Here is a 22,899-nt window from a genome sequence, read left to right as displayed (position 1 = left end):
AAAATGAGCGAGTGAGTGAGTAAATGAAGGAATGAGTGAGGGAAGAAAGAAAGAAAGAAAGAAAGAAAGAAAGAAAGAAAGAAAGAAAGAAAGAAAGAAAGAAAGAAAGAAGGAGAGAAACGGGAGGAAGGAATGAAATACACAAATGAAGAAATGGCCTACACAAATAAATACAAATGAATAAATGGTTGAAATTACAATAATACTCGTAATATTACAGTAAAAATAAAATAATTTACACTGACTACTACTTCATGTTTTGTTTCGGCATGTTAACTGCCTTATTCACTGAAGGCAGACCTGAATTGTGTGTCTGGGGTTCAGTGCCACTGATCTATACCCTATACGCAGCTACACTGATGCGGATTGCGTGGTGACTCTAGTTATCATAAAATGTCAAAACTATAAAATATTTTTTCTCGATGCCCAATTCTGAGATTTTTTTACTCGCACTCTTATTTTGAATTAGCCACAAATAATTGTTTTTCTTCGTATTCACACGTTGAAAATGAGAGAATCAACTAGTATTTACTGTGTGGAGGTTAAATTTTTTATTGTCAGAATTCCCTCGTAATCTAGTAGTGACGACAGGAAGAAGGCCAATTTACACAGTGGCAAAGCTAGTTACTTTCGATGTTAAGGTCAAGGAGGAGTGACGTAACCTTGGTTGATAATTGTTACGTTACGGCATGAGGAGCACGTTTTGAATTGAAATCCACGCCCACTGATGCAAGAGTAATCCGCAGGCAGTTCTACTCATCCTACCGTAAATAAACATGCAGAAGCTAAGGTCGTTGTACTTGCAGTTATTGTTATGAAGATTATCAAAAAAGAAGATACGGGTTCTCAAACAATGGCTCGAAACACAATTAAGATTTGTTTCAATCATGTCTTTTTTTGCACACCCTTTAATCTATCGGCTCGATTTTATATTCTTGACTGGAGGCGTGAGGTTTCCACGAAAGTCACACATTGTTCTTATGGAAGCGGACTATGGGGGAGGGAAATAATATTGAATTTGTTAATGGGGTTTAAAAAGGTCGCGTCAGCTGCTATGGCTATTTCTGCCCTTACCTAAAATGCATTTAAAAACAAAAAAAGAAACAAACAATACCATAAGCTGAATGCTAATATGAATTGAAAAACGTTGTCACATTAAAAATGAGGTAGGCCTACACAAATGCATTAGCAACAAGGTAATTCGTAAAAAAAATCATTAAAAATGGGCAGTTCTTATACCCTAGATAGTGTTTAAAAAAGAAACAAAAAGATAAAAAGCAAATACCAGCAGGAACAAATTGAAGGGTTCAGAACCATAGTGGGCCAAGCGCCATTTACTAAAACCGTAGAAAACAAGGATTAAAATGAAGTTATTACCATAATTCAATGGAAATATATAGCAAGTAATATAAAGTATATACATTAAAACTAAATGATATGTCAATCTTCATTAAACTATGTCATTCACTTAACTTTAACCCTTGTCTTTTCCGTTTTTAATAAATGGCGCTTAGCCCACTATGCCTCTGAACCCTTCAATTATCTGGCGAATTTCAAAACTATAAAATATTCAGATGTAGAAGATCCGAAAAGTCAAGTATAAGTAAAATAAAATATAAAACCACAAATGTAAACTCCGGATGTAAAGGGTCCGAAGAATAAGCAACAACGTTCATAAAAACTAAATCACTTTTTCAAGCCGTGTACTGGACAAAAATCTCAGAACTGCATTTGCAGAATTAAAATTTTTTCCAGGAAATATATCGACTTAGGCTATGTTCGACGTGCCGTTTTAGCGCCTACTTCAAATGGACGGAGTTACGCAACATTAGACCAACCGACAATTTGAAAAAAAAAATAGATATTTGCACAAATCTGTTGTTTACCGGATTATTTAACTCCGAAAAAATCAACGGTGCATTTTGCTGTTATTCATAAGCAAAATTCGTTTATTGCATAACATGTATTTATTTTGCTTTGCAATATTAAATAAACTGCTGGTCTGTTATAAAAAATCAGTTAGCCTTTTTTAGTACTATTTGTGCTATTTGCTGTAATAGTATGAATGTTATAATACTTATTACATAAAATGTTTAATAGAAACCAAATTTATTTCAATGGTCAGTATCTCGAAAACAGGTGTTTGGCGGTTGGTCTCTTATTGCGTAACTCCATTCAAATGGACGTAGGCTGACACTTCCCTCAAGTGTATTCAATAATACTAAACTATGCAATTGAAGTGTTAGGTATTTTAAGAATAGGAAAGTCGTTGGAAGTGTGAATGTAAAATTGTAATGCGGATCTGGAAAATTCTTAAGATGTATTAATGATATAGTTCTCGGTGTATATTTTCTTGAATGAGATCGGTCAGTAGATTAGTGCGTACTGATTTACTGGACCCGAAATTGATATATTATGACAACGTAAAGGTAAAATTGTTTCTAAAAATTACGCATTATATTAAGATACCAAGTCCCGCGCTGTGGCGTCGTGGTCTAAGGCATCCTGCCTAGGACTCGCGTTACAGAATGCGCGCTGGTTCGAGTCTTCATGGGGGAAGAAATTTTCTCATTAAATTTCGGCCAGTGTATGGGACCGGTGCACACTCAGCATCGTGATGCACTTGGGGAGCTACGATAGGTAGCGAAATCCGGTTGCGAATGTCAGCTATAACGGCTGGGGGGATCATCGTGCTAACCACACGATACCTCCATTCTGGTTGGATGATCGTCACCACTGCTTCGGCATGTGGCGTGAGGCCAGCAGCCGGCTGGTTGGTCTAGGCCACGGATTATTATTAATAAGCCTATATAGTGTTTTATATAACGTATCTGCAATATACAGAGTGAATTCAAATTCAACTGACAAACTGTTTTGACTGATAGGAGATATCATTTGAAGTATTTTGAGGCAGTAAACCACATGCCGGTAACCTTTTGCTTGTTAGCAACAGGGTGCGAAATTGTTCAGGAAAGAATCCTATAATAAAATTACTTTTTGCATAACGCACGCGCTCACACTGTATCTCAACACAGTCCACAACGTGAGACACATTGTTTACAAATGGCCTTTCCAAAGAGTGCAATGGTTTGGAATACTTTGACAATGTTTTCGTGACAGATGGATTGTGCATGGTGGTCCAGTATCCTGGCCTGCTAGGTCACCTCATCCCAGCTCGTTAGATATTTTTGTGTGGGGTCACATGGAGACTGAAGTTATCATAGTTCAGTTACTTCAACCGAAGATCTTGGGGTACAAGTCGTTGCTGCAGTCCATGAGTTAAGAAAAAATTTCTGCTATGTTTACGATGATCAGGCGAGCAATGATTGAGGTGCAGAGCTTGTATCGTATCAGGAGGATTACACTTTAAACAAAATCTGTAGTATTTTTTTTTCTTGTATGATTGTGTAATTACATGCATGTTTTTTCTCTTTGTTTAGTATGTATAATTGTACGTTACTAATCTGATTTGTTGTTAACTAATTATGGTTTGTTAAAATAAGTCAGAACTGTGTTATAAGTAAAGTTAAAGGTAACGTTATGCATCATAAATAGTTTTCAAATAAAAATAATTATCATCCTATATCTTATGAACAATTCATTTCTGACATTGATTTACTATCTCAAATTCCTTAGTTGGGTATCGTCTATGATTACAGGAAGTTTGTCGTTAGAATTTAGATTCACCCTGTAGGCCTATATTGCGCTGTTTTGAGATCCCAATATATAGGACACAATAATGATGTCCTTCCTAGGTTCTTGTATTATTGGATCATGTTGACGACCAGAAAAGATGAAGTCGAATCCAGTTCTTAAACCGAGCATAAGACATGGGCGAGAGGCTATAAAGAATACAGTTGATGTTGTTCCATGAACGATTATAAGCAGTCACATCTGCGAATTTGCAATTCTAATTTCCGTGATGACTCTCTCTTTTTTCAGATCATTGTCGCCTTGCTTCTGACAGCGGTCGCTACGACAACAGCCCAGTTTCTCAACATAAATCTCAGTGGAGGTGTGCCGAGCAACAGGAATCCTCAAAACGGTCGCAGGAATGAAGTTGGCCGCGGTAATGGATTCGGCCGTGGAAATGACTTCGTCGGTGGAAATGGATTTGGCCTTGGTAATGATTTCAGCCGCGGAAATGGATTTGGCCGTGGCAATAATTTCAGCCGCGGAAATGGATTTGGCCGTGGGAATGGATTTAGTCGTGGAAATAGATCCGGTCGTAGAAATGATTTCGGCCGCTGATTTAAAAATGGATTTTTCGAATTAGTCTTTTAGTTTTATGATTTAAATTAACTGTAATTTAATTACGATGTACTTGTGTTAATAAATTTGTTTTCATAAACATACAGAACTCCGTATTTCTTCTAGGCAACAATTTAAGCGTTGTCTTCACTCATCATTCATTTCTTGATCCATATTATACTCTTCCATCATAATCATTATTATTATTATTATTATTATTATTATTATTATTATTATTATTATTTGCCTTAATGACAATTATCTTCATTGCTATTTGAAGGACAGAACCCTTTTTTCAGTTGTCTCATTCTTTTGAGAAATTTGAGCTCAAGCCTATGAATCCTTATGCAGAATGATTGAATGACAGCTAGTTTTGAAGGAGATTCGGATTTCCTGATTTTCGAGCATCAGTATTGCAGAGTGGTGGGGATAATACTGACAGTTATCCTGACCGTATGTAGGCGCTCATCAGTGTTTTAGGGATCATGGAAGATACCTAAGAAATGGGATTTGTACGAACGCGTCATATATGAATAAAAGAAACGGAATACAGCACTTAACATATTTTTGGGTATATTAAAAAAAAAAAAGAAAGTAAGGGAAATGCAAATAGTGAAGGGCTGTGGAACAAAAATTCTTTGCACTCTAATTATCAGAAGGAATTGAAAAAGATAATAGCGTCGAAACGCTAAAGCATTAGTAGAGATGATGAATATGAAGCATCATCATGGGTGTTTCATGCACTTAAATTCCTAAAGAAATCAGAAGTTTGTGTTTCTCTCAACAACACTACTTAATATTCCTAATCTTTCTGTTCATAAACCTAGTACGCAAACGGAATTTTTAACCCTACAATCATTCAACTGGTGTATCTACTCAGAATGACATTCTACTAACACTTTTCTCCTCATACGCGAGGGAATGAACCTGATTCTGAAATTTCTGTTTGTGCATAATAAACATGTATTGCATTATTAATAAAATTATTTATCATTCGACATTTTTTCAGTTTAGCTACATCAAAGGAGGTATTTTTTTTACCCTGAACTGATAGACGATGGTGTTTATAACAGAAAACATTAAATCTTCAAAACTCATTAGATTTGCAAGATATTGTAATCTTACGAGTCACACTTCAGCTGATAAACAGATCCTCTTGTTCGTATTCCGCCTCATTGAAAGGATAGGCCTATGTAGGCCTATCATTTGAAGTACAGTGGAAGCTCTTAAGTTCGACAGAAATCAAGTTCTACATCCTATAGTTCCACTGCTTACGTAGGAGAATTACACACGCCCCTATACGGGCACTAAGAAATGGGTTTGCCATTTGAATGGGCATTGGTTGTGTCTTGTAGTGATACTTTTATTAAAGCAAAACAGAATACTTTATTGATTAGGACATCCATATTGATTAATGATTTTAAATTAATGAACTCTTCTTTTTCTATTTGAGAATTGTGAGACGGAACTGTCGAAACCCACTGTGGTACTAGAAGCGCATACACAAGTCTCGGGGCGGGCAGGAAATGCAAGTACAGTACTGTATTCATTGATGGATAACCAATAAGAATTTGTATTCATTTCACCTGCCACACCTATACCCTTATTGGACTGAACTTTCTATTCCGTTCTGTCGAACTTAGGAGAGTCCACTATAATTTGCTAAAGTATACTGTCACCCATTCGGAAATAGTTTTTGTAATCTTCTGCATCAGTAAGCTATATTTCTCGTAACAAATTCATGTGAGAATGCATCTTTCGCTTTTGTAGCCAATCTTTAACCTATCGTGTTCGAGACACTCGACTAAAAATGACAACTTTTTTCCTAATCGTTTTTTCAGTCAAATTTTGACAGCATGTTTTCTATGTAAAGAACTAATAAAATCCAAATTTTGAACTGCCGAATGTTTTTTGGCTTTTGATTTTCTATTAATTTTTTCATTTTTTATATTTTCTAACCCAAGATTTTAGTATAAGATGTCAATTTTAAGCTTCCTTTCTTTTTGGTTACATTCAGAAGACATAGAGAAACATTTTTATGCATCCACTTTATGAAATATCTCATTTATTCACTTCGATTTTTTTTTTGAAATTTTGAAAAATTTATTTTTTCTATAATTCATGAAAAAATATTAATGAAATAAAGTAGCAGCATTTCTTACAAAATAAATACACAGGAACATGCAGCTACCTCATAAATACTTGCAGTAAAAATTTCGTCCAGATTAATTAATATTTGGCATAAAAAAGTTGGTGTTGAACTAAGTTACGGAAAAATGGATTTGAAAGTTAAATGGTTATTTATGTAACACATACCTATTAAAATTCTCCTCCTCTACATTCATCTAGTAACTTCATGGAGTGAACTTTGGAACAAAAAGTAGCTAGATTTGTAATCAGAAATTTGTAAATGAGAATTCATTGATGAAAAATTAATTTTGACTGCTCTTTATAACATATTTGTAATCAGAATTGAAATAAATCAATTTGGGGTATGAAAATATACATTCTAAAGAAGTGAACAAGCCAATAAATATATTTTGAAAAATTTTCATGATTTTCAGTGTCTCCCCTTAAGTCTGCATTCTGTGGCTAGTGCTAGTACTATAGCTAAACATGTCTTCTTTTTATTAGGATATATTGTACTTGTGCGTCTCTATTGAACAAGAACCGCATTAACACTGATCAAAAATATTGACAGAAGGGTGGTTGCACCAATGCATGACCGGATCCAGTAAATGACCATTTTGTAAAAAATCTGTTTAAAACAGGAGTCAGGGCTGCAAAAACCAATCTGAAACTCCTAATTACAGAAGATCAACTATGTTTTGAAATATTCTTTCTCAGTGGTCACTCAGAATCATGTAACTGTGTATAAAATATGACAGTTTTCTTCAGGTGTGCATCAAATGTGCAATCCTGCTGCACTCCTAATAAGGCAAGACTAATGACAACGATTCATAAAGCAGCCTTTTAATACAATTATTTGTTATTTTTCGTACATATTAAGCAAGGAATTAATTATATAGGTATTTAAATAATGATTTCAGCAAAAAAGTTAATTCTAACATCAAAGCTGCATAAATAACGTGGATGGTTATTCACTGGATCTGAATAATGGGTCTTCCCCAAATGAATGACTATTTTGGTCATTTACTGTTGATATCGTCATATGCGTTATTTTTATTTCTGAGCACGAAATTCAAAATCTGTGACTGTTGTTTGATATGTATGTGGTAGTGAATAACCGAAAAACGAACTTGTACCAGTAAATGACCATGGTCCAAAGTTGAGTGGTCATTCACTGGAGGCTAGAGACATTTACTAGTTCATATTCAAATGAATTTAAATTAACAACTGAAATCCTTTAAATTTATTTTTCTGCAAATCAGCCCAAAATGGCGCATGAAGGAAATAAAAAGAAGAAAACATACGGATGTTTTCAATATAGCGAAGGAGATCTCTATGCAGCTGTAGAAGCAATATGTAGGAGCCAAATCAGTACCAATACGGCTAGCAAAGAATATAACAATTCCAAAAGCTACTTTAATAAATAAATTATATAGAAAAGTACCATTGGAGCGAAAAATGGGTCCCACAGCTGCATTAATGAAGGAAGACGAAAATTGGATTACTGCTGAAGCCAAAGTGGGGTTTCCATGCATCCCGACGAAGTTAAAGACTCAGTTCAGAAGGTTATGAAAGACATTAAACGAAATAACCCATTTAATGGTGGTCACCCAGGGCAAAAATAGCTGGAATTTTTTCTAAAAAGACATCCTTTTGTGACAATAAAGAATACAGAAGTTGTATTCAGAGCTTTGGATATCATCCAGAGCAATCCTCTGGTTCCAAATAATAATAGATTTGTAAATATTCGGAGAAATGTTGCAATAGTAGAAGATACTCATGCCAATTTTTTGGTTCCTAATAATAGTGAATCTGTAGATTCTCATAGAAATGCTGTAATTAATTTTGAAGAAAGTTGTGCTGGAAATAATGTGGTGAATGGATTTGTTGAAACTAATAGGATTACTGGAAATGGAATCCAGAGTATTACTCCAAGTGATGAACTCGACAAAGAATTATTATTAATGATATGATTGTTTCAGAACCATCTGAGATTGGAAGTGTTGAAAGTAATATGGAGATTGGAAATGGGATCCAAAATATCAGTCCAAGCAATGATGTTGATGGAAGTTGTATTAACGAACTAAATGCTACAGGATCATCAAATAATGTGACACCAGAAACTGTCTGAAAAAGTAATTTGCATTGGCCAAAAATAGAAGGAAATAATGATAATGAAATAATATAAAAAGAACTCCTCCTGATGTTCAGTGGAAAGAATATCATGATAAAAGAAAAATAAAATAAGAGAAGTAAAACGTTAAGAAACAACGTACAGAAGATATATACGCAAAGAAAAAAAGAGAAAGAAACTACGAAGAAAAGAACTCTGAGACAAACAAAAAAGAAAAAAAATATCTGACAACGAAACAGAAATTGACTCAGGTGTAATATCACTTGTATCTGACACTGATTCAGGAAACACTGACTTTTTTAAAGTAATGTATAGGCCTAGTTCTTAACCTAGTGCTATCACTACATTAGAAGAAGTTATCTATCGCAGAAACTAGTACGTTATTGTGAAATATAAAGAAACATATTTTTCAAGGGTAGTGATGAAAACTGATAAAACAGAATCAGAAGTGAAAGTTGTGGAAAGATGTGGACTGAATAGTTGGAAGTGGCCAAATGAAATTGACCAAATATAGTAGAAACATCGTAACATTGTCGCAAAAATTACTACGCTTACATTAGCATAAAATATATATTATTTATTCAGTGCCTGACATAAATTTCTAAATTAAAAGTAGACCTAATTGAACAGTTTAATTTTGATATAGGCAGCCTATCAAAAGCAATTATTTGGATACATTTTACTACATTATTCTTACAATGTAGCCTCTTGCGAGTAATTATAAAACAAATTTGTATCGGTAATGGAAAATCAAACCCGTAAAAATGCCTATTTATATATTTATATAAAATGTTCTTGAATATTAAACAATTTCTCAAGAAATTTATATTTTTATTCCAGTTCCTAAATTTAATATTATTGGACCGAAAACCATAATAGTAACCACATAATAATGTACTACACAATGATATATCATTGCATAGAGCCCCAAAACACAGTCTGTTTCAATTATTCATCATTTGTCATTTGCGGTCATTCACTAGTGCTCATCTGGTCAACTACTAGAACAATATGGTCATTCACTAGTGATTTTTAAATCATAAAAATATCATGCCATAACTTTAACCAATATGAGAGAAAAATTAAAATTCACTCATTAAATGAGTAGTGCGAATTTTCAGGAATCAGCGAAGCATATTGCTTATGTCGAATGCCTAGTTTTATAAGTGGTTATATTCATACATTCTTATCAAGGTGCTTAATTGGTCATTCACTAGTGCAACTACCCTAATATTGATCGTGTAGGAACAGTAAATATTGATACGTACTGTCAGTATTATTGACTCATTACTACTAATCTATATTACTGGCCGTGTAATGCAGCTTTAGTTTTGCAGTAAGCATAATGCACTATCTGTACATAATATAAGGTCATTCGAAGGTCACTTTAAACTCTACAGCGTTATAAATATAATATCTGAAGAAGAAGAAGAAGAAGAAGAAGAATGTATGAATGTATGTATGTATGTATGTATGTATGTATGTATGTATGTATGTATGTATGTATGTATGTATGTATGTATGTATGTATGTATGTATGTATGTATGTATGTATGTATGTATGTATTTATTTATTTACACTGCGAGTGGGCAAGCACCCGGTGGCAGTGGTATACACAATATAAACAATACACAATAAAATTTACAGTACACAATACAAGAAGAAGAAGAAGAAGAAGAAGAAGGAAAAAGTAAATAGTTGTGTGGGAAAAACAATGGAGTTAGGTTTTTTACAAAACATTCCGGATATATCCGCAGTTCACTTGTACCATAACCCTTTTCAAGATGCCTAACATTGACTAACACTACAAAATTCCATAATAATCATTGGTCACCTTGGGTCTTTCAGATATCCTTCTTATCAGCAACGGAACCAGTTTCCCCAAACCTCCTGATAAAATCTCCGTAATTGCAAATGGAACATAAACCTTTCATTAAACTGTTAAATAATGTTCTACATATTCTCGGAACTCGAGGAAGTGTCCTATTGTTTTCATAATATTACTGGATCAGCTACAAAGGGTGGTCTTGAAACTTTCTCTACAGATTAAACCGTTTAGCCATGAATTTAAATTTAATAAAACGGAAAATCGTTGAAATAGATCTTACAACGCAGCGCATGTCGCGTGTTACCGACTTAGTACAGCAGAGGGTGAAGGTAAGGTAAGGAGTGCAGGCCCCAGCAGCCTAATGTTGCCAAATGCTTCACAAAAACATAACGATTTCCTCTAAAACGGTGAATATTAGAGAAAAATGTATTTATATTTTTCACATCTCTCCTCATGATACATTATCAATTTCATTTTGGTGGAGATGCTACCATACACCCTGTATAATCACATTTAATGATACAACCATGGTCTGAGACTTCAAATTTTTATTCTTGTAGCAGTGCTAATAAAATCATTAATATTTTAATCAACAAAGTGGTATCTATGGAAATGCAAAAAGTAACAAATGGTAAGTCCTACTTTTGTCTTTTCTTGTTTTTTTTATCTAAAAGTTGCCATTGATAGAGGAAATAACACAGCAATTATCATCGATCCCACCGTGCACTTTCAAACTGCAGTTGAACAACCCATAGCAGTACACGAAGAAAACAAGACCATCTATGACCCTACAATTGAATACTTTAGGGATTACTATCATACACAAGGACAGATTGAAGTATTTGGATTATTGTTGGGAGCAAGGGGAACAATTCCAAAATTCTCAGGTGAATGTTTTAAGTATTTTGGAATTCCTTTAAAAATTTTGAAAATTATTGCTGTAGACATAATGAAATATTCTGTTCAGATTTTACGTAATCATCTGTACACCTAGCCTAAATATCTTTATATTCTATCTGATTACAAATAATTATTGAATAAACGTACTTTTCCAATGGTAGCTTCCACCTGAAAATAACAATCTTTACACAAATCTTTATTTTTATTTGTTTAGCATGCTGTGTCTTTTGGCAACCCTTACTGAAGGGCAGCTACCCTTGTGGGATTTATATATAATTATACTTTGAAATTACTTTCGAATGATCTTCTGCAATATAGTACATGCCCATAACATAATATATTTGATTAGCGCCAATGATAAAGAAATAATTATATTCTCATTGCAATATGGATAAAGGAATCAGAAATCACTGAAACTGTAACCTGATATAGAATAATTTATAGATTGTGGAAGACAGTACCTCTCTTTCAACGAAATCTATTTAAAACATGCTAACTGAGCAGGAATCTTCCGTCATAAACTACAATTCTGTATAATTATCAAAACCTGGATTGCAAAACATTTGTATAGGAAGGAAACTAATTTGAAAAATAATTGACTGTTATGTAAAGATATCAGATATAATTTTAAACTATGACGCAAATAATAATAAATAACCTCGACGCGGATCACCATAAGAAGAAGGTTGTATAAAAGGAGGGTTTCAACAGCTACGTTGCTAGTTAAGTGTCACGAAATCATCTTCAGCGCTATGTCTAGATACCTGGTAAGTTGTCTATCACATAACAAATAATTTATTCCGCATTTCTTTGGTACTGAGAGAGGCTCAAAGACTAGCACTGCAGTCTCTAGTGTACTTATTGTGCTTTACATCTCCTATAATGGGAATGATTTTTGAAGTCTGAACAGTCGCGCATTTCTACATACTGTCGCTCAGCTGTTTGATGTCACCTGTCGAATCAGTTTGCACGTCTTAAAGTTCCTATGGAATCCCACTAAAGTCCCTTGAAAAGAGTACTACGCTTGACGTCATCTGTACAATACTATATTACGTCGCATAGCTTTGAATAAATACTATTGAAATTGTGATAATTAATACTGAAATGAACAGTGATGGCGGAATGATGGAGGCAAATAGGAAAACTTCGAGAAAAATCATCAGGAACCTTGGTTTTTCCCACCATAAATGAGATTCCATCATTGTCATCAAGTTTGTAATCCCTCGCTACCAAGATGCTAATGTACAGGATGTGTCTTAATTAGACGGACTAACTTTAGGATCGTGTAGAAAACTTAAATTAGAGATTATTTGTTAAGGGGCAGGACCTATGAAAACAATTATTTTACGTGTAAATGATTTGAATGACTAAAAATTATGAAAGGTCTTGGAAAATATAATCAAAATGTTTGTTTTGGACAAACTAGGGATCATAAACGTAAAACATAAAGAACTGAGATATTGACATAAAACGAGCCAACTTAATCATCCTTGGACACAAATGCACATTCTAGGACTAAAATGAGAGCTTATGAACCGCGTAACAAATATAAGTAACGAAATTTTGAAAGAACTTCATCGGGAATTTAAAAAGATTATAAAATATCATTTTAATATACATACATACGTAAGTGTTCTACCCATGGGCAGATCTTTCACTGCAAACCCATTATTGTCCAATTTCTGCCTTCCTCTTAGTCTCCGCATATGATCCACATATCATAATGTCGTCTATCATCTGATTATCATCTGATATCTTCTTCTGCCCCGAACTATTCTCCCGTTCATCATTCCTTCCAGTGCATCCTTCAGTAGCTGTTTGGTGTCATACCATGATGCAGTTTTCTTTAATGATATTTAGGCTACATAGATGAAGCGAGTTTTATATAAAAAAAATAGTTTTTCATATTTGGCCAAATTTTGTTATTTAATACAGGTTCTGTCCCTTAAGAAACCCATGGGCTGTAACATTTTGTTTCATGTGATTATTATTTCTGTTGGTGGAATTGACATTCAGAGATTAAGGTATGCATTCCATTATTCGCAGTTTGCTGCCTAGCGGCAGGTCTTCCACTACAAACCCGGCATTCTCCAATGTTTCCTATTTCCTGTCTTCCACTTAGTCTCCGTATATGATTCATATACGAGTATCTTCATGTCGTCTATCATCTGGTCTATCTTTTTCTGCCCCGAACTCTTTTCCCGTTCACAATTTATTTCAGTGCCTCCTCTCCGCCTATGATCCATATCTTAACGTCGTCTATTATCTGATTTCTTCGCCCACAAAGTTTTCTCCCGTTCACCATTCCTTCCAGTGCATCCTTTAATAGGCAGTTTTTTTCAGCCAGTGACCTAGCCAATTCCTTTTACATTTTTCATTTCATGTATTGTATTGCATAGATCTTACATAAGCATTGAAGCTTTAAGATGTGAAACATGTCAAGAGTTATAAAATTTCTTGGCGAGATGAAGTGAGGCGAGGACTCGCCATAGATTACCTGACATTTTCCTTACGGTTGGGGGAAAATACTTGGTAAAACCCAACCAGGTAATCAACCCGAGCGGGAATCTAACCCAAGCCCAAGCGCAGCTCGGATCAACAAGCATGCGAGTCTGCAGACTGAGCTAGGCTGATGGCACTAAAAGAATGTACAATACATAATAGATAGCTGAACTATACAATAGTACATTATGCAACGAGCCTATAATGGTAGTAATTAAGACGCGAGTATGTTTGTTTATGAAACGAGCGCAAGCGAGTTTCATAATTTTCATACGAGAGTCTTAATTACCATTATAGGCAAGTTTCATACGACTTTTCATGCTCGACCATATTTCTAACTTGAAATTATTCATAAGTATTCATCTTATGGTTATGTAAGTGAGGAGGGGGAACTGACCTGAATTGTGAGATGTGCGCAGACGCGAAAGTATTGATTTTTTCCGAGGCACGAATGTCATTGACCTTGATATAATCTAGAGAATAACATGAACATTAGTCTTGATATAACCTGGAAATTGATTTAGAATTGAAAAACGAGATGACAAATTGAATTTATTTGAATATTATTTACAATTAACGCTAATTATTATAGTAACAGAACATAACCTTCTGCGACAGTATTGGATTTCCAGCCTCCGTGACGTTTCGCTAGTTGTCTTTCGATTGCATATCCGAGAATAATCGATACTTGCGGTTTTATAATGGTACAATGGTGATTTCTCATTGGCTGAACAACTGAATTATAATGAATAGGTGTACTTTAATAAGGTGCATTAAAGGGCTACTACCAGGTGTGTATAATTACTACATTCGGCATGGTCGAGCATAAAGGATTATAAATACATAGCAAGCAGTTGAACTATACACAAACACACAATACACAACAAGCGGATTGATTTAATTTACAAGTCTAAAGAATTTCATCAGCAGAGCCATACAAAATTATGCAATACATAGCAATCAGACTAATTCAATTTACAAGCATAAACAATTCATCAGTATGTTGAGCTATACAAAAATACTGTATGTGATACATAGCAAGCAGATTAATTCAGTTTATAAACGTATACAATTCATCAACAACAATACACAATATAAGTTACAGCAAGCAGCTTAATTCTCAATTAACAAATATAAACTATTTATCAGTTGAGCTATACATAAAATATGCAATACACAGCAAGCAGATTAATTCAATTTACATTACACTCAATTCATCCGAGAATTTAGTATCAGAGTTAAGGTGTTCCAGTATTTAAAGTTATGATGATCACAAAAAAGTCTAGCTTCTTCTGAGAACTCTTTAGTTGAAAGTTCACATAAAAAAACAGAATAAACAAGTATGTACTTTCTTTCTGATTAACTCTTCCAGCGTGTTTCAGCTTCTGGTTGTGTTGCTATCCTTCCTGGTGGCGAGCACTGTGGCACAGGTGTCTCCAGGGTTTACACGAGGGATGTTCGGAAGTCCTGGTCTACAAGTCCCTCCCAACGCTTATCCAGGTGACTTCGGCATGCGTGGCCGAGGTTCTGCAAATGGACGCGGTCGCAACAATGGCTTTGGAATGGCCTTTTAGATATGACGTGTCTTGAAAATGTTTGTACTTTCAATAGATAAAACTGATATGGTATAAATATATTTTAATACTTACTTATGGCTTTTAAGAAACCCGGAGGTTCATTGCCGCCGTCACATAAGCCTGCCATCGGTCCCTATCCTGAGCAAGATTAATCCAGTCTCTACAATCATATCCCACCTCCCTCAAATCCATTTTAATATTATATTCCCATATAGGTCTCGGACTCCCCAAAGATATTTTTCCCTCCGACCTCCCAACACTCAATATGTCGGGGACGTGAGTTAATACGAGGACATTGACTTGGTTCTGCGATCGATTACGGGAATAACAGGATGAAAATAAACAAAGCTGGATAGCTGTAAAAGTAAATATAAGCTACATAGCATTGCAATAGCATTACAAAGATATACATTTTAGTACCTTTCGTTATGTGTAGAAGAATTATCATAGAATTCACTCCCATTCACTCCAAACGCTCACCAAATTCCGCTGCAAAAATATGCAGAACATTTAACCTTCGGCATTATTATTCAGCAGGTACACCGTATACACATGCTACGACAGTGATTGGCAAACGGAGTATTCAGCAGATACACTGTTTACGCATGCAAGAGTACTGACTGGGAAACTTGAAACCACCGTAACGCACCTTGTCGGTCCCCAACATTACAAGCCTAGTAATGACAATTTCGAATTATTATTTGAGTTGTTGAGTTGAGTTGATGTAATTTTTGCAACGTGATAATGGATAGTTTAGGAATATTTCAAGTGTAATACATAACTTTCGGGTGGATAGCTTGCCTTATAATTTACATACAGTATACACATCTCAGAGACAATTAATTTTAAAATGCTGAAATTTTCTGTAATCATTCAGAACTCAAGCAAGTTAATTGTGGGCCACCGTTATGATATTAATGGAAAGATTTCATGTGTTTTAGAAAAACTTACCAACATTAAACATAACTAATCACAGAAGCACTTTTGCAATAATCTATTTAAAAGATTATCGAAATAAGAAACAATAGTGTAACATCAACTTCGTTATATACAGTAATTTGCTTTTAGATGTGTGCACTCATACTCATAAAATAATATGCAAATTTAAGCACATTTTTGACATAGTATGTAGTAGTGAGTAAAAAAATTGTGCACATAAAAGTTTCCGAAATGGTCCATCACAACATCGTAAAAATTACATCGAGTTATGTCTGTGCAACTGCAGTTTAAATATTAGCAGATTTATAATAATTTCTCCAAAGTTCACATACGAATCCACTTAAAGTGTACTGAATGACAAAAAGTTTTAAAACCGTCATTTTTATCTCATTACATAGAGTTTTCACAGCTATAGACCTAAGGAGATGTATTTCATTAATTTGATTTTGTTGTTAATTTTTAGTTCTTTTGCTTATCTACGTTAACAGTGAAAATAATCACAACTCTCTTCTCTGAAACTTACTTCTCAAAGGACTGTTTATCTAGTAGTTTTTGTTACATGCTTGAGGACCAGAATTATTGTAGCTTAATCATGTTTGAATTAGTGACGCATGCTTCTGTTGCTTAGATACGATCATGTTTCGCATTATACTCTCTTGGTGTCGCCTTCGAGACAGCAACAAAATCAACATAAAACCATGATTTATACGTAAAAGGAAAACTTCTCAACATTAATGAGATAGCAGAAAGAGGAAACGATGTTTGCAACTGTAGGAAATTTAATACTACTTTATCTAACATACCACAACTTCTCAGAAAGATACGAATCATATGTTTATATGAATATTTTCTTCGTTGTCCTTGTTCCCTCAAATTGTAGTCTTGCGCCATGAGGCCAAGTGCCAAGGAAATTTAGCTTATTGTGAATGTCTAATAACTGCGCATAATTTTTAAATTAAAAGAAATTGACAGGACAAAGAGGTACCGTATTCTGATAAGTAGATTTTAAAATGTTTCCAATGACTACTTCTTAAATTTATAAACTCTCTTGTCTATCTTTCAAGTATTGGCACATTTATACCGCTCGTTTATTACTCAAGAAAGAAATAAAATACATTACATAACTGTTTGCTCATGTGTGATGATGTGAATATTACGCTTAAGAAAGATAAGACAGGGAAAATACAAAACAAAAGATACACGGTTATGTCTAATTTACGAAGATAAATCACAAACGTCCTTAATGTGAATCTCATCACGTTCTTTTACATTGTAGACTAAAACTAAACCACTTGAATCATAACATAAAAGAAGGTCACTAAAAGTTGTTTAGTGACTGTATAATAATTGAATTGTACAGAATATCATAAATGTATAATTCCGAATCCTTGAACAATACTACGGAAACGATATGTAATACAGTCTGTGTAAGGACTGTACTTTTAGTCGTCCTGGAATAGGCAATGGAGGTTTTTTGCTAAATGGAGGACACAAACTCTAAAAGCTTCAATTATATAAATCATCACTTCTTTCGCAGTTCCAAAACCACCGATTTGCCATGAGCATTCACCTTGTTGAAGTAAATTCAATTTTGAATAATAGGTAAAGTCCTTGGAGAACCCCTCACTCACTTGAGGGTTGTATAAATGTGGCACAGTCCCGCTGTGTTCCCACTGTCGTACAAGCAGCCGGCGAGACAAATATTCAGCATCATGAAACTGTTCCAGGTGAGTGCTTTTCAATGAGTGTATGTTTTCACACAAACTGAATTTTGAAGTGAGAAAGAAAATAGCCAGCAACAAACTTACAAAATATACTTTTGTATTCTCAGGTGTTGTTAATACTGAGTATTTTGAATAAATTAAGCAGATTGAGTTATTATGCACACCTCCATACAAAGTTGTGTGTGTAGAGAGGGGGAGAGAGAGAGAGGGGGGGAGAGATGTTTGTAACTTATTATCACAGTCTAGTATATACAGTCACGAAGCTCAATACGTAAGGAATATGGATTCATAGATAGTTACTAACCACTAGGATCGCCACTATAGCCTCATCACATACAATGTGAAACAGTAGGCCTACGACACAGTCTATTGTCCTAGTACCCTCACCAACTCAAGCTTCGTGACTGCATATACTAGACTGTGTTATTATTTTCCATATACTGATTTTTCTTGTACTACATTCTAAGGAAGTACACAAGTTTAACTAAAGTATCTACGAAATTTTATTCGGGATGGATAGATGGATGATGATGTAAATATGACATGACACTGATGATAAAATTGTTAAATTATTTTCTCAAGAATAATCGAATGTTCTGAGAAAACCTTCTTTGTGCACGGAAAATTTCACCTGGATTACTCTGAAATTGAACCTACGTCTCTGGAATATTCCATAGTCATTCGGCTGATTTTGCAGTATTAATATACTTGGGAGACGTGTGACTACATAAATTCTTGTAGCAAAGCAGGTTTAGATTGGTTAAGATGGGGAAGGGCATGAAAGGTAACAAAATTGTCAGCGAAGAAGGAGAGCGCATCTGTCCATTATGTGTTGACAAGGATTCTTGGACACACATTTCAGTCTATCGTGAAAATACAGAACATTTCGAGAGAAAATATCTACCACCCTCGATGTTAAGTCGGAATAGGGGTTCACTTGCATGTCTTGACCTCATGGGGAACAGAGAATACGAACAAAAGACTGGATTGTTCCTCTTGGAGGCGAGACAGCTTGGAACATCAGCTTTGAAGTTTATGATGCGAACTGACGAAGGAATAATGCTAACTTTTGAATTATACACTTTTATGCCTGTTTGTATGTTAGGTTAGGATACATGATATAATGTGTTTTCTTTGTACCATTTTCATATTAATCTGGATTTTTAGAATGGTTGGATTTAATCATAGGTGAGGGGGTGAGACATACATTGGATTTAAGAGCAAATTCTGATAGTGAAGTGCATCTGTGTGTATAATATTGCTGAATAAATCCATGTCTCTATCTATTTTTTTAATATCGGTATATATTCTTGCATGAAAGTAGATAGTTTATTTATAACACAAGAATTTGGTATTGGCAATGAAATGAATACGAATAGCACGAGCGAAAACAAAGCGTAGAACATACACTTGGATTTTTTCTTTGTTCTTGGTTAGGTTAGGCTTTAGTTAGCGAGTACTTGACCGAAACTAATTGTGTTCGTTTTGATAGAAAAGAATGAATAAGCATAAAACTTCGCTTTATTATACTGACAAGAGTGATTAATTGCACTTCCACAAAAAAAAAAAAAATAATAAGAGCAAGTTTTATTCCTTGTATACTACGGATATATAGAATTGCTTAATATTCACTATCCAAAGCAAGGAAAGGAGCGAATTTTTATCTGAAGCTAAAGAAAATTTGTTAAAAAATATCAACTGATAGTCCAACATGAGTTTCTAATCCGATTAAAAATATTTACGAATTTTTTATACCGATAAGTTATTATTTTTACTATGTGCTCCAAATTGGTCACATCAGTCATCTTTGTTTTACTGCGGAAATTGACGAGCTTCTCTTTTCCATAGATTCAATGTGTCATATCTCGAGACCAAGATATGAACGTATTTACTACCAATTTCGTAAGTTGCTTTCTTGAATAAAAGTACACCTTAGGAATATCTTCAAATTAGTGTTTCAGAGCAATAAAACATAAGTTCTCCATTTGTTGTAAATGAAATGAGAATAAAAACAATCTATGGAGTAATTGTAAAATTCTGACAGGGAACGGAGATTATACCAAGGGAACATTACACTTGTGTATTAATAGAACATTGTACTTCGATTTGCGAGGATTTGAACTAAGGCGTCCAGTCATCCAAGTAAATTTTATCGCTCGGCTATAAGTGTACATTCTTTTTACACATAAAGAAATAGTTCATCTTAATCACATACTTTTAACACTTTATATCACTTAGGAATATAGTTAATATAACCACTTAATAACTAAGTTGTAAGTACCTAGTTGAGCAGTTTCAGCTTATTTATTTAACTAGTAAGCAAAGTGAGTAGAATTCAAAAGTATATCACAAAAAATGTCTCTATCCACTACCGTAAGAGCCAGGCCCGTGTACGGTGTGGTCTTTGCCAATAATATAACATTTACAAAGGATCTTACTAAATACAATAACTTAAATCAGACCTACAAGTAACACACAAGAGAAAAAAAGAAAGAGAAAAAGATAAAAAACATTTAATATAAATTGACAATTAGACAGAAACCAGTGACATTAAAATATGAATATAATCGACAAAAATAATAAGGTATAAAATACACATAATTGTTAATATTATAAATCATGAATAATTTTATAAATTTCGTTTTTAAAAAGTTCAGTTTAAAAATATTTCAAATTTGGAAAATGATCTGTGATTTTATTATAAAGTCTTCGGCCTAAACTGACACCATGCTTAAGTATGGCACTTGTATGACGTTTAGGCTCAATTAATGGGAAAATAGACTTTTGTCTATGAATACGATATTCATGTCGATTAGATTTATGTTTTATTTGATTTCTGTGGTAGTAAGTTAGTAAACTATATTTATAAATTTCTTCAATAGTTAATACTTTAAAATCTGTATCAATTAAATTTTTTGGGTAATCCATATTTTTTGGTCACACAAAGTTTTATTAATCTTCTGTGTAATAAAATTAATGGATTAAGTACAGATGATTCTTCTTTCCGGCATCTTTAGAAGGTCCTTGCTTCTTCCGGTTTTTTCAGTTGATATACAAACAACACATACCCAATACACAACTAAATTTCATAACATACACCCTATTTGACTCCGCAATAACATACATACAAATGCACTGCCCAGCAAAACAAATGAAGAAACCGGAAGAAGCAAGAACCTCATTAGTTCTGATGACATAAGCTGAAACTAGTAATTACAACTCAGTTTATTTTAATACATGAAAGTGGCTATATCCTAAGAAATAATTTTACGCTTTCTTTTAGGTACTGGCTGTGTTGCTGGCGACATTAACTGTGAATGCCTTGCCGCAGGGAGCCTCTGAAAGACCTTCACTGGGACAAGTCCGCTCTTCACCTCGAGAATTTGGTGACCCTGTAACCGCAGGGAAACTAGATTCCTCGGTACAGGATTCTGGTTTTCGTCCGAAGGAACAAGGTCGCTCCCAGATAAGAAGATTTCAGGCCCCAGCAGAATTTGGCCGCGAGTCACAGATAACCTCGGGAGTTCTTACAGTAGAAGGATTCAGCTCGCCGGTGGATACAGAGCTTGGGTCCCCTGTACCTGGAGAATTCGAGATTTCAGCAGAACGAGACTTTGGAATTCCTGAAACTAGACAATCTGGTTCGCCTGAAAATAGTTCAGAACGCCGGGGGCTGCAATTTATTCCTCGGGTACAAGAATTTGGAAATCCGACACAAGCTGGAAGTTCTTTTCGAAGACAATTTAATTCCATGGCACAAGGTTTCGGTTCTACATCGCGAGGATCCGAGCCTAGGAGACAATTTAATTCTCGGGCACAAGATTTTGAAACTTCTGAACAGTTAGGTTCAGAGCCATTAGCATTTGAACAATTCGGTTCAGAGGGACAAGAATTTGAACCTCAGGAGCAATTTGGTTTCTTGTCACAAGGTTTTGGATCACAGAGAGAATTTGGATCCCTTCCACAATCTTTTGAATCTCAGAGACAATTTGGCTCTTCCCCACAATCGTTTGAACCTCAAGAACAATTTGGCTCTCTGCCACAAGATTTTATATCTCAGGAACAATTTGATGCCCTGCCAAAAATGTTTGAATCCCAGGGACAAGTACGTCCTATGACACAAAGATTGCAGCCTCAGGGACAGTTTGGTTCTGTAATACAAGATTTCCAACCTCAGGGACAATTTGAATCTTTCGGTAGGGGACAGTTTGCACAAAAATCGATCTCTGAGTCGGACCTTTCAAAAGCCATAACCGACGAATTTAGGAGCCGCGCTGATAGAAATCGTGGCTCCAGTCGCGAAAGACAGAACCGAGTATTCTGAACCAGAAACGTAAGAATTATTTAAGAATTATTTTCAGTAAATCTTACAGACGGCTGACTAGACTGTGAACGGTTCAAAAGTATTACATAAGATAATGTATAACGCTATACACATACGGCATTACTAATTTGAATTTAATATAACTGAACAATAATCTTATTTCATTATGAACGAAATAAAATGAATACTTGACTAAGTGAGTTTCATTTTTTTTGGAATAAATTATTTTCAAATTCCTATCCTATTCATTCCACTGTAGCCTTTAATACAATATTTTGTCAGAAAGAAAACCAGTGCTTATATTTATTCTTTTAAATTTTATCGAAATAAATAATTCTTCTTCTTCGTCTTCTTCCCTTCAAGTATTAGGTCAATCTCACAATAAGCCTGGAAATAAATAATTGAATATCCTTAATACCATAATAAGACATCCAGATCGGGGTTGCCTTAGTTTCCTGTCAAACTCTTTCTCAGGAGGCCTTTCTCAGGAGGTGCCTACCACACCACTTATATCTAATGTCGTGGTCTTGGAAGCATGGACCTCTACTTCGCTATCCAGCATCCAACTTTTAGGTACAGATACATGGAA

General features: G+C 34.6%; 1 protein-coding gene and 1 long non-coding RNA gene across 2 annotated transcripts in view; one reads left to right on the top strand and one right to left on the bottom strand.

Moving 5' to 3' along the window:
• LOC138699906 (uncharacterized) overlaps positions 1 to 22,899 on the bottom strand; it is a 210,872-nt gene that overhangs the window by 187,540 nt on the left and 433 nt on the right. The gene's annotated exons all lie outside the window — the stretch shown is intronic.
• On the top strand, positions 17,956 to 22,479 carry LOC138700520 (uncharacterized). The gene is made up of 2 exons (XM_069827117.1): positions 17,956 to 17,989; positions 21,270 to 22,479. The coding sequence occupies exons 1-2, from the start codon at positions 17,975 to 17,977 to the stop codon at positions 22,308 to 22,310; spliced, it is 1,056 nt and encodes a 351-aa protein (XP_069683218.1). The 5' UTR covers positions 17,956 to 17,974; the 3' UTR covers positions 22,311 to 22,479.

The sequence above is a fragment of the Periplaneta americana genome, chromosome 5 (assembly GCF_040183065.1).
Source record: "Periplaneta americana isolate PAMFEO1 chromosome 5, P.americana_PAMFEO1_priV1, whole genome shotgun sequence".
NCBI classification, from domain to species: Eukaryota; Metazoa; Arthropoda; class Insecta; order Blattodea; family Blattidae; genus Periplaneta; species Periplaneta americana.
The sequence above is the reverse complement of the archived record's forward strand: the minus strand, read 5'-3'. Positions and strand labels throughout refer to the sequence as shown.